General features: G+C 33.4%; 1 protein-coding gene across 3 annotated transcripts in view; it reads left to right on the forward strand.

Annotated features, from left to right (window-relative positions):
• Positions 1-13,955, forward strand: part of BCAS3 (BCAS3 microtubule associated cell migration factor) — a 572,392-nt gene that overhangs the window by 184,848 nt on the left and 373,589 nt on the right. For all 3 annotated transcript variants that reach the window (XM_059997244.1, XM_059997243.1, XM_059997246.1), the window contains exon 14: positions 7,853-7,986. In XM_059997244.1, the coding sequence (XP_059853227.1) occupies positions 7,853-7,986 (134 nt within the window). The remainder of the gene's footprint in view (positions 1-7,852; positions 7,987-13,955) is intronic.

A 13,955-nucleotide genomic window follows, 5' to 3' on the forward strand; every position in this document is an offset into this window, starting at 1 on the left:
GGTGAGAAAACTCATTAATTCAATTATGGTAGAAAACCATGTTTTCATAAAAATGTTTTATCACTGTTGTGCTTTGATATCCTGTGAGTGTTTTGTGTTAATATTGTTCACTAATAGTTAGCTTTATTAAAAGCGAATGTTTAAACCAAAAATAATCAACGGAAGCTTATTCTAAAATAATATCGAGATTCAGAGGATCTAAAATAGTCAAATCAATCTTGAAAAAGATGAGTAAATTTTAAAAACTGAAACTACCTAAATTTCTCACTTACTTGATAAAGCTACAGTAATGTAGAAAAGATGGTTTTGGGTAAATATAGTCATAGATGGATGGAATAGAATCCAGGAATTGATCAAACACTTATGGTCACTTGAGTTTAGACCGAAGTGTCACGTAATTTGTTAGGGATAGCATAGTTTTCTCAACAAATGGTGCTAGAGCAGCTGGCATATCCATTTAGGAAAAAATAAACTTTTCTTTAACACCATACACAAAAATTTAACTCAAAATCAATCATAGACTTAATTTAAAACCTGAAACTATAAACCTTCAAAAAGAAAACAGAAGGATTATATTATTGTGCCAGGAGGGATAGGGGAAGGTTTCTTAGATAGGACGCCAAAAAACCAAACCGTCAGATTGGTCTTCATTAAACCTTTTGGGATACATACGGTTAAGCAAATGAAGTGGGGTGCCATAAACTGGGAGAAAATATTTGAGATAAATATACACATATATAAGTTTATATGTATTTTATAATGTAATATAAATATACTTTAAATGTATATAAAATAAAGACCAAACAGTTTAAAATGGGCAAAAGATTTGAACAATCATGTCACAAAAGAAAATATGTAAATAGCCACTTAGCACCCCAACATCACTGATCACCAAGGAACATGACATATGTAAACCACAAGAAACCACCAAGTGCTCACTGAAGTGATTAAATTTAAAAAGAGTGGCAATACCAAATGTTGCAAAATTATGGAGTTCACGGGAAGGTAAGATGATACAGCCACTTTGGGAAAACGTTTTCCCAGTTTCTTATACAGTTAAGTGTACATATGACCCAGCAATTCCCCTCCTAAATATTCACCTAATAGAAATGAAAACATATGTCCACAGAGAGACTTGTACTTGAATCTCCACAACAGCCAAAAACAAGAATCAACTGCTTAATGGATATATAATTGTCATATATCCATATAATGGAACACTACTCAATAATATAAATAAGTGCACGGACTACTCTTACCTGTAGTGAATAGGTTTAGCAAAATATTACATGATTCCATTACATGAAATGCTCAAGTAGGCAATATTAATTCATAATGACAGAAAGCCAATCAGTGGTAGCCTGGGGCCAGGCAATGGGGAGGGGATGGACTGCAAGTGGACACAAGGGAATTTTTTCACATGTTCTCTATCTTGATTATGGTAGTAGCTGCAGAGGTATACATACTTGTCATAGTCATCAAACTGTACACTTTAAATGAGTGTGTTTTATATAAATTACACATTAATAAAGGTTAATACAGTTTAAAAATTATTCTGGCTTGTGACAAGAAATATATCCAGCCACTTGGAACAATAAGGATATACATAGACATTTACCACTTTTCCTCTATGTCTGTTGGATGAATAAACTGTTGAAAGTAATGAATACTAGAATATTTACCTATTGGATATGGCCAAAGATGTCTTTAGAAGCTTAACAATTTCATGATGCAAAATGAAAGGAAGAAAATAATTGTTTAAATGAAGATGTTAGGACATTTAAAGATTACAAACTTTAATAATTTTTAAGTTTCCATCTGTATAAATATTGAAGGGGAAGTATTAAATTCACAAGAGTTAATACTAAAACATACAATTATTTTATGAGTGATAATAATCTGAATTCCTGTAAAGATTTCTATATGACCCAGCATATGTCTCTTTTTGGAGAGAGTGTGAATAGCTGGTAATTTGTCTTCCAGTTCATATGTGTGTATTTGATAAAGAACCGTACAATTAGGTAGGTGTTATAAATAGTATATAGCAAAAAAGGCTTCCCTACTCATGTTTCCAAGATTTTATAGCATATGCCCAGTCAAGGTTTGCTACTCTTTAATTTTGCCTTTTGGGTTAACCAGCTGACGCCCAGTTGAAAAGACTTATGTTCTTATGAGGCCGCAAAAGCCTTAATGTTCAGTCTCCAGCTACCTCAGATTTTGGAGAACACCATGTACCATCAGCAGCTTTAGTCCCCACCCTCTAATGCTAACGCTCATCTATCAAACTTAAGGCTGAGAGTGAAGGAGAGGAAGCTTCCAGATAAACATACAGCAGCGCCTAAACAGCTAATCACTCTAGGCTTCCGCTTCCAGGCCCTATAATTAGAAGTCCTTCTTTTCCTTGTATTCCCAGATGACGCAAATGCTTTTTGTGGCTTGGCACCTCATCTGGGGCGTGGGTTTAGTTTATGGCCAGGCTAGAGTCTGGTTTAGTCTTCTGATGCTGCATAAATAGTTCTCAAGCCACAGTCTACTCTGTACAAGTCTTTCCTTTTATGTATATCTGCTTTTTAACTTGTTTTCTAGAAAAAAGGAGCTTGTCATTTCTCCCAGCAGATGTGCAAAAGAGGAAATTATTAATTAAAAGAAAGCATGTTATTGGTATAGTACTATACTAGCTATTTCTTCCTTTTCTCTCTACTTTTTAAAAATTAAAAAAAAATTGTTTTAAAGTTTTGTCAAAAAAGTGAGCTCATTGTTGGATTATAGAAGCCACATTTGCATGGAGAAGTGGAAAAAGAAAACTTTTCAGACAGGATACACAGACAATAATAAGGATAAATTTTCAAAGGACTAATTCTCTAAAAATTTCAGTTTGTTTTGCATATTAGAAACCAAACAGATATTGATGTCAGTTTGAAAAACTAGGAGTACGTTGAAAAGTTTCCATCTGTCATGATTTTTCATATGCAAAACAATAATAGTTTTGATTTGCTTAATAGGGACTACTATTTGAATGCTAATTATGAGTAAAATATTGATATGCTAATAAAAGAAACCAAGTGAAGTTTATGTTCAGTAGATGAGTAATATATAAATATAAGTTCATCACATTTGCTGTTAGAATGTTTCCACTGAATTGTTTGTCATATGCAGAAAATAATTTTGTGGGAATGTGGAATTGGAACATAGAAGTAGAATTGTGATAATACAAACTTACCATAACTAAGCAAAAAGTAGGAGTCAAATACTGTCCACAAGAAAGAACATGTCCCATCTTAGAAATTTATTGTTTGAATAACAACAACAATATGGAAAGAATATTAAGTATGTCAGTGACCTCATGATGATAGCTAGGCATAGAGTGGGTGGCAGTGTTATATAAAATGTTAGAGATTTGAAGGAGATCTCAATAAATGACACTTTCATCATCTCAAATGTATTCTCTTGGAAATAGCCAAGACACTGTCATCTAATATTGCTATGTTTTAATCTAATGTAATGACTAGAGCTATACCTTATATTAGCCAATAAATAGCAAACTCAAATATACTTCATCTTCCCATATAAATGCCTATTTTATCTTTCCACAGGTGCTTAATATTCTTTCATAATCTTTTCTTTCAGCAAAGAAAAGTTTTAGGAATTAAAAAATATGATTCTGCTTCTGTTTCCCACAGAAAACAAATAAAAATTCTGGACAAAATATTAACAAACACACACAAATTTAAATATGTGTATTATAATCTCTGGAACAACTAGTAAAAACCAATAGACAAATTAAAATTGGATATGAAAAACAGTGAAATTATCCAAAAATGGGAAGGAAGCAAGAGCAGATAAATAAACAAAAACAAGGGTACAACTTAAAATATATAACCAACAAGGACCTATATATTGCACAGGGAACTCTGCTAGATATTCAGTAATAACTTAAATGGGAAAATAACTTGAAAAAGAATAGATACATGTATAGGTATAACTGAATGACTTTGCTGTACACCTGAAACTAACACAACATTGTGAATCAACAGTACTCCAATATAAAACAAAAATTTTAAAAAAAGGAAAGAAACCCAAGGGTATAATCAGAAAAAAGGGTACAATAAAAAAATAACAAAATGATAGATGTAAATTCAACCCTACCCATAAGTCACACTAAATGTGAATGATGTACAAACAGCAATTAAAAGTCTGAGATTGGAATAAAAAACCCCAGAACTAGATCCCGATGATTGTCCAAAACACAGTCATTTTATAATATATTGATTGTGAAAGCAAAATAATAAAAAAGTGTATACCATGCATATACCAATCAAAGCAAAACAGAAGTGGTGATATCAATATCAGAAAAAGTTTACTTTGGAACAAGGGAAATATTAGGGTTAAAATGGGACATGATGATAAAAGAGGTAATTCACCAAGAACTCATAATAATCCTAAGTGTGTATGGACTTAAAAAAAAGTAGGTCTGGGGCTTCCCTGGTGGCACAGTGGTTAAGAATCTGCCTGCCAATGCAGGGGACACAGGTTTGAGCCCTGGTCCGGGAAGATCCCACGTGCCGCGGAGCAACTAAGCCTGTGCGCCACAACTACTGAGCCTGTGCTCTAGAGCCCACGAGCCACAACTACTGAGCCCACGTGCCACAACTACTGAAGCCTGCATGCCTAGAGCCTAGTGCTCCACAACAAGAGAAGCCACCACGATGAGAAGCCCACGCACCACAACCAAGAGTAGCCCCCGCTCACTGCAACTAGAGAAAGCCTGCGCTCAGCAACAAAGACCCAACACAGCCATAAATAAATAAATAAGTAAATTTATATTAAAAAAAAAAAGGTCTGGTATTTAGGGAGCTTATATAACTGGGAAAAAAGCATATTTATGATTATGCTTGGAGATGTTGACTTCTACGCAGTAATAGAACACGAAAGCAGACAATCAATAAGTAAGGATGTTGAAGATCCAAATAACACTATCAATTAAATTAAATTGACACTGATAAGACACACCAGGTGTTCAAGTGTACATTGAACAGTTACCAAGATATATCATTCTGAGACATAAAACTAATTTCTTGTCGTAATGGAATTAAACTAGAAATCAATATATGAATGATACCTGGAAGATACCCAAACATTTGGAAACTAAAAAACATATCTTCCTGACACAGTAATCTAAGCTTCAACCTTAAGAAACTTGAAAAAAGAAAGAGGAAATATAACTAAAGCAAGTAAAATGAAGGATATAGTAGTAGAAGGTCTTTATAGCAAAAGGAGGAAGATAAGAGAAATCAGTGAAATGGAAAAGAGAAAACCAATGACACCAAAATGGTTTCATTGAAAAGATCTAGTTAGACTGTCAAGAAAAGAAGAGAAAGGACACAAATTTTCGGTTATCGTGAATGAAAAAGTGTGCTAAAGACCCTACAGACGGTATCCTTGAGTTATAGAGAGTAATTCCTCCAAGAAGAAAAATTACATTTTACATTAACAAAATTTAAATTAAAGAGAAATTAAATTATTATAAATACCTAAAAATCTTCACACACACACACAAAGGCCCAAATAGTTTTACTGGCAAATTCTACTGGAAATTTATTTAAGTATTTCTTCTAGAAAATTAAAGGAACATTCTGCAACAAGACCAGCTTTACCCTGATACCAGAAATAGACGAACACATTATTAGAAAAGAAAACTACAAATCAATATCCCTCAGGAACACAGTCACGAAAATCTTCAACAAAATTTTAGCTAATTCAATGCAGCAGCATATAATAAAGGATTTTGACCAAGTGGAGTTTATCCCAGGAATGCAAGATTGTTCCACATTTGATAACTTTTCATTATTAAAAGTTACCATATTAATTGACCAAAGAAGAAAAACCAGGTAATCATCTCATAGGTGCAGAAAAGCATTAGAAAAATTTGACATCTGTTCATTATTTAAAACTCTCGACAAATTACAAGTAGAAAGGAATGTCCTTAACTTGATACAGGGCATTTACAAAAAATCTACAGCTGGCATCATACTTAAAGATTGAATACTTTCTCCTAAAATATGAAACAAGGCATGAATATTGCTTCTCACCATTCCTGTTTACCTCAGCAAATGTAGTAAGTCAAGAAAAAGAAAAAAAAGGAGTACGGTTTGGAAAGGAAAAAAATCAAACTATGTCTATTCACATACTATATGTTTGGAAAGAAAATTCCATGTAATCTACATAAAAACTTCTAGAATTGGCAGACTATATAGGTATGCACACATGTATATATAAATGTCAATTATATCTCTATATACTAACAAGGAAAAATTGATAATTGAAATAGAGTACCATTTATAGTAGCTCTAAGAAAATATATTTGTAATCAATGTGCTGAACAAGAAAAAAAAAAGTCAGAGAACACACATATCAAGAAAATGAGGTGCTGGGGCTTCCCTGGTGGTGCAGTGGTTAAGAATTCGCCTGCCAATGCAGGGGACATGGGTTCGAGTCCTGGTCTGGGAAGATCCCACATGCCATGGAGCAATGAAGCCCGTGCACCACAACTACTGAGCCTGCGTTCTAGAGCCTGCGAGCCACAACTACTGAACCCACATGCCACAACTACTGAAGCTTACATGCCTAGAGCCCGTGCTCTGTAACAAGAGAAGCCACTGCAATGAGAAGTGGCTCAACGAAGAGTGGCTCCTGCTTGCCACAACTAGAGAAAGCCCATGCACAGCAACAAAGACCCAACACAGCCAAAAATAAATAAAATAAATTTTTTAAAAATTAGAGAAATATGAGGTGTTCATATATCAGAAAAATCAATATTGTTAAGATGTCCATTATCGCCATTGTAGATATCAAAAAGCTGAATCGGTGTTTGGAAAGGCAAAGGAATTGGAATAGCTAAAACAATCTGGAAAAAGGTCAGAAAACGAGGACTTGCTTTACTTGATTTCAAAGTTTCCCTCAAAGTTACCGTAAATTAAGAAAGTGTGGTATTAATGAAAGTATAAACATAGAAATCAATGCAACAGAGTAGAACTTCCGGAAAAAGAACTACACAAATATAGCCAGTTGATCTTTGGCATGTTGACAGTGGATTTAGAGTAGATTAAACATTTAATGGATAAAGAATAGTCTCTTCAAGTAATCCTGCTGAAACAATTGGACATTATTTGCAAAAAATTTAATTTGTCTTATACCTCACACTTTATACAAAAATTAACGCAAAATGGATGATAGACCTAAAGGTTAAATACAAAACTGAGAAATTGGACAGGAAAACAAAATTTTTGTGACCTTGTGTTGGGCACAGAATTCTTAGCTATGACATCTCATCAAAATTTGCTTTGTGAAAGACACTGTTGGGAATTTAGGTAAATATTATGCTAGAGTAGAAACAAGTTTTAAACTGGTGAATTGAGTAGGATATTACTAGTTGTAGTAGTAGATAAATTGGAACTTATAATTCAGGTTTTGAGAAATGGAAAAAGTGGAAGTGGGTTTAATTCCATGGAGGAAAGTCTTTTGCATTCTTTGTTATCAGATTTGCTATCTGAAAATGCTTGTGAACTCTGTAAATTCAGGCATTTAAACTTTTCTCTACCAGTTATATGAGAACATCACAAAACCTGGATATGTAGTATGTCACTATGCTTGTATACTGATGTGGTGCTAGGTTTTGTATTCCCGTGGGAAAAAGACCCTGCATTTTAATTTTTTTATTTTGGGAAGTTTCTTATATATTTGGTCATTTTTTTCCCTTTGGTAATATTTTAAATCATGATTAATGCTTTGTGAAAATATTTCATCCACATACATAATGGCTTATATTTTTACCCTTTTTTGGTGTGTCCTTTAGGAATGCTTCTAGTCACGACAGATACCCTTGGCCATGACTTCCATGTCTTCCAAATTTTGACTCATCCTTGGTCCTCATCACAAAGTGCTGTCCATCATCTGTATACTCTTCACAGGGGAGAAACTGAAGCCAAAGTAAGTTTTATATTTTTCAGAAGATGTTTTCTTTGTGTAATACGACATCTAATCCAGCTGGTTATTTGTATCATGTAGGAGCTTAACGTTAACGTTAGTGAGTTCATATTGTTCTTTGGACTGGGTCAGATAATTAAGAGTTTCTATCCTATTTTGATCCAGTAAATATATAAGCAGTAGGTAAACAATTCAATGAATGTTGATAAGACAGAAGTTCCATTTATCCTTCTCCCCCTACCATAATACCATTTCTAGCCTCAGAGGAAACGCTGTCATCCATATGATAGCCATCTCTCCAGACCTTCTCCTAGGCATTTTGATTCTATACATGCATACATACACACACACATACATGTAAATACATACATATTCACATATACCAGAAAATAATCGAGTCTTATAATGTATATAACTTATATGCATAATATTCAGTGGTATGCTGGAGCCAGCTCACAGTTGCTAGTGAGGATCAGTTATGCACATCTAGCCCCAGTTCTGGATGTAGTGACATTATATTGGTAGATTGAAATCATCCACGTTAGGAGTGGTTACACAATGGAAATCAGCAACACTAAAAATCAGGGCTGTTTTTTCTTTAGGGAGCCAGTTTTTAACATTTACTAGCACATCACTGCTCACATATGCATGCGCGTGCATGCGCACGCACACGCATACACACACATCCATATATATAATTTAATGAGCATTTGAATTAAGCACCATGCCGAGTGTATTACATGTATTTAATACTCTTAGTATCACTTGGTAGATACTGAGATGTTTTTTAATAGCCTTAAATCCCAAATACTCTTTCACAGAGCCTGTGGGTATGCATATACCAGTACACTTCTGTATATAGTTTATTCTGAAAGATAGCTCATTGACCCAGCAACATTTATTGACTAGTCCATTCTTTCCCAGTAGTCTAAAATGTTGTTTTTCATGACTTTGCATTAAATTTTCTATAATAGAATGAAACATCTTTAATATATATAAACCCATGATTTATAATGATACTTAAAAACAAGGTATTGGACATTACTGTATGTTGCTTGTTTGCAAACTCATTATTCTAAAAATTGATAATTAAAGAGAAAGTACCCTGCCTTTCTTGTATCAATTTAATAAGATGACCAAGTAGTTGATGAGGGAAGGTTTTTCCTTATTGAAGCATTTCAGAATAAAAGATGTTGGAAATTAGACTTATTTTGTTCGTCATTTTATAATATATACATTATGGTATGCACCTGAAACTAATGTCACTGTCAGTTGTACCTCAGTTTTTAAAAAACGTAGAAATATAAGAATCACTGTGTTGCTATTTCTAATGAAACAATGTACCTAGGCAACAAACATCTCTGTGGTTTTGGCTAATGAGTCTTAATGTTAGCAATGTGGATCAGTCCTACCTATATCATGTGCTTCCCAATATGATGTAATTAGGATGTATACGACATCATCTATGAAATTAAACCTGAATTTAATTCAGCCACTAGATACAATGAGCACTTCTTAAAAAAAATTTATTTATTTATTTATACAGCAGGTTCTTATTAGTTATCTATTTGGTACATATTAGTGTATATATGTCAATCCCAATCTCCCAATTCATCCCACCACCACCCCATCCCACTTTCTCCCCTTGGTGTCCATACGTTCATTCTCTACATCTGTGTCTCTATTTCTGCCTTGCAAACCGGCTAATTAATTTTGTTAATTAGCACATTAAACAAAATACATAGATAGAGGGACAAGTTAAATACCATGAGAGTGCAACTAGTGAAATCTAAAATGTGGGAAGTTCATTACAAAAACCAGGCTGTGTGGCAGGGCTTAGAAGTAATTTTAGAGAATAATATCTAAGTAGAAGGTGTGGACCTTGTTTGAATCCTGTTTCATACAAATCAAGTATGAAAATACATTTTTCATACAAATGGTGAGATTTGAACATTTGGCTTAGTAGATACCATTAAGGAATTTAATATCCTTATTTTTTTGTGATTCATACAAGAGTGTGGAATTTGCTTTAAAATAATCTAGACATAAGGGAGTGTTGGTTAGATAAAAGAACAAATACATGACAAGTAGGGATGTGGTTATATTGATTACAAGAGTCTTAAAAGACATATCAATTTACCAACTAAATTCAATATGTGAACTTTGTTTAGAGGCTGATTTAAACAAGGTATAAAAAAGACATTTTTGAGACAGAGAAAATTGACCTTGAACTGGGAGTTACATGATTTTAACCAGTTTATTTTGCTGGGTCTGTAATTGTGTTACTTTTTTTTTTAAAGCCCTAATCTGTTAGGCATATAACCTGAAGTCATGCTGAAGTAGTTATTGTTGAAACGATATGATATGATATCTCTAGTTTGCCTTTGAATATTCCGGTAAAACAAAACAAACTAAGAGATAGATTGAACACAATATGCAAAGCTGGGTGATGCTGATATTGGTGGTTCATTAAAGCAATCTCTGCACTTAGTGTATATCAGGAAATTCTTCTAGGGAATTCCCTGGCGGTCCAGTAGTTAGGACTCAGCACTTTCACCACGGGGGGATTGGGTTCGATTCCTGGTTGGGGAACTAAGTTTCCATAAGTTGTGCAGCGTGGCCAAAAAACAAAAAAATTCCTCAAATAGAAAGTAAAAATAAATCAGTACCTTCTACCAACTTTATGCTGTTTTACTTACTTTAGCAGATTTATTGTTCATTTTCAAAAACTTTCCCAGCTATTCTTTGGCATTTTCTCATTGAAATGCATTTTAGAGTAACCCTATTGAGTTATATAAAGAATATTTTGAAGTTTTTTATTTGGATTGCATTGAAATTACATTTTAATACAGTTAGAATTCACATCATTAAATGTAGAATTTTTGCATCCAATGTTATTTAATGCTGAGGTATCATAAACTATAGATTGTTTTGTATTAGATTTGTAATTTGTATCTTCCTGCTTTGCTAGACTCTACTGTAAGACCCAATACTTCTTCTGTACCATTTTCTTGGATTTTATAAGTAGAACATACTTTCTGACAATTATGATAACTTTTGACTGTTTTCAATTTTATTTTTCTTGTTACATTAGGTCAGAACTCTAAAACAATGTATACCTATGCAAGTGATAGTTGTAGTCTTTTCTTTGTTAATAATACCTCCTTTTTTTTACTTTCTTATTTTGCTGTACTGCTAGCTTCTGTTTTTACCCCAATACCATGATGATTTTATTACTTTAGCTTTATAATATAGTTTGAAATCAAGAAACTTGATGCTTCCAACTTTGTTCTTCTTTGTCATGATCACTTTTGTTATTTGGGGTCTTTGGTAGTTCCTACAAATTTTAGGATTTTTTGTTCTAGTTCTGTGAAAAATGCCATTTGAATTTTGATAGAGATTGCATTGGATCTGTAGATTGCTTTGGGTAGTATGGACATTTTAACAGTACTCTTCTAATTCATGAGCATGGATTATTTTTTCATTTATTTGTGTCTTCAGTTTGTTTCATCAATGTCTTATAGTTTGCAGTGTGCAGGTCTTTTACCTCATTGGTTAAATTTTCCTACGTATTTTATTCTTTTTGATGCAATTGTAAATGGGATTACTTTCTTAATTTCTCTTTGTGATAGTTTGTTATTAGTGTGAAGAACCAGAACTGATTTTGTATCCTGTAGTTTTACTGAATTTGTTTATTAGTTTTATCAGTTTTTTGGTGTAGTGTTTAGGGTTTTTGTATATATAAGATCATGTCATCTTCAAATAGAGACAGTTTTATTTCTTCCATTCCAGTTTGAATGCCTTTTATTTGTTTATTTTTTTCTTGCCTAAGCGCTCTGGCTAGTACTTCCAGTACTGTGTTTAATAAAAGAATCACAAATGGGCACCCTTGTCTTGCTCCACATCTTAAAACAAAAACTTTCAGCTTTTCACCATTGAGTATGATGTTAGGTGTGGGCTTGTCATATATGGCCTTTATTATGTTGAGATACATTCTCTCTATACCCACGTTATTGAGTTTTTATTATGAATGGATGTTGAATTGTGTCAAATGTTTTTTCTGCATCTATTGGGATGATCATATTTCATTTTGTTAATGTGGTGTGTGTCTCAGCACCTAGATGCAGACTGATAGGAAGCTGGCAGTGGTCTTTAAAGTACGCAAATGTACTTCTTTCAGGGGAAGATTGGGAGAAGGACATTTTAGTCTGCTGCCTCTATGCTGTGCCCTGGGCGGATAGCGGGTTAAGGGAAGTCAGTTAAAACTATGTAAATATCCCATTCCTCATCAAGCTTTGTATTACTTCTTTTATTTACATATATCATTTGATTGAATAGATTCTTTATTAAATGAGTTATAGTCATTCAATAATTATTTTAATACTCAAAATATCCCAGATTTGACCAGTTGGAGCCTATTAGCTTGACATCTATGTACTTTTGACCTATCTCCATTATTCTTTGACATTGTCCTTAACTTTCTGGTACAATGAACTTGCTTACTCTTATTTAGTAACCATTTGTTTTTGCTTCTTTTGCATGGAAGTTTTTAATTAGGTGAGCATTTTAGGTAAAGATTTACTATTTCTACATGCTGCTGGGCACATTTTATTTCTTTTTAAAAAATTTTTTTTCGTTGAAGTATGGTTGATGTACAATATTATATGTTACAACACAGTGATTCACAATTTTTGAAGATTATGTTCCATTTATAGTTACTAAAAATACTGGGTATATTCCCTGTGTTGTACAATACAGGGCACATTTTATTTCTTAATTCTGGTTTTTTAATCCCTGTCCTGCCCTCCCTACTTACTGATATGCTGTACCTCAGCTACAATCTACTAGAATTATTTTAAGCACCCACACCTTTAAAAAAAATTTACACCTATTTTTGATACCTCTTTTGCATTAGAATTATTTGTCACTTAATTTACCTTTACATCCAACCGGAAATAGAGATCTTGCTTAAGCTTCTTGGTGTCTCTCATCTGTAGAACAGTGCCCTGCACATGGACAAACGTTTGTAGGTAATCATGTTTGCTAGTGACAATGCTATTCCTGTTTAACAGGTAGGAAAACCAAATAGACATTATTAAAATTATGTTGTTCTATTTCACACCCTGTAATTTAGGAGACTGGAAATTTTAAACATCAAACATCAAGATCTAAGGAAACTCAATTAATGACCATAAAATTAATTTTTATAAACTTCTACTGAAAGTAATTTTGAAATGATATATAAAATTTAACACCGATGTTGAAATCTGTATGGCAAGTGATCTATCTGTCTTTGAGTATTTTAAAATCATGTCCTTCTGGAATCTTCCAAGGATTCTGAGGGCACTTTCATCAGGCAAGAAAAAAAATCAAATATGTGGATCTAATTATGTTGAATTAACTTGTTTTGTGATCTGTGACTTAGGATATCTTCTGCATCTGACAGTAATTTTCCTCATAAAGTACATATGCAGTTAGAAAAATATTCTTAGTTTTCATCAATGAAGTTGTATATAGTAAGACCTTACAATATTTAAAAAATATACTTCTGTAAAGTCTTACTGAAGCAGACACAAGTAGTTTTTGTACTTAACATGCTAATTTTGATAAATGGTAAACTTGCTTTTGAAACCTCTGCATACGTGTTACTTTTACTTTATCAGAGCAGTTCTGCAAAATGGTATGATTAGTATGTTTAATACTCAAGGGGGAAAGTATCTAGCTATTTAATATTATTAATTGATAGTAGCTGATGATCAGTTCAGGAAAAAAGAGTCCATGATGCAGGAAGGGGGAACCCAGATGGAGCCTAGTAGACTCCCTTTGTTGATGAGAGTCCAGGGAGACAAAGATCATCGAGTTCTCAGGACAGAGCACCAGAGAGATGAAAGCTGCAAAGAAAGAACCCCTGAGATCTGCAGAGAAATCTGCAGCCACAGGAAGGATGACATCATACTAGTAAGGAAGAAGTA

This window comes from Delphinus delphis, chromosome 19 (genome assembly GCF_949987515.2).
Source record: "Delphinus delphis chromosome 19, mDelDel1.2, whole genome shotgun sequence".
NCBI classification, from domain to species: Eukaryota; Metazoa; Chordata; class Mammalia; order Artiodactyla; family Delphinidae; genus Delphinus; species Delphinus delphis.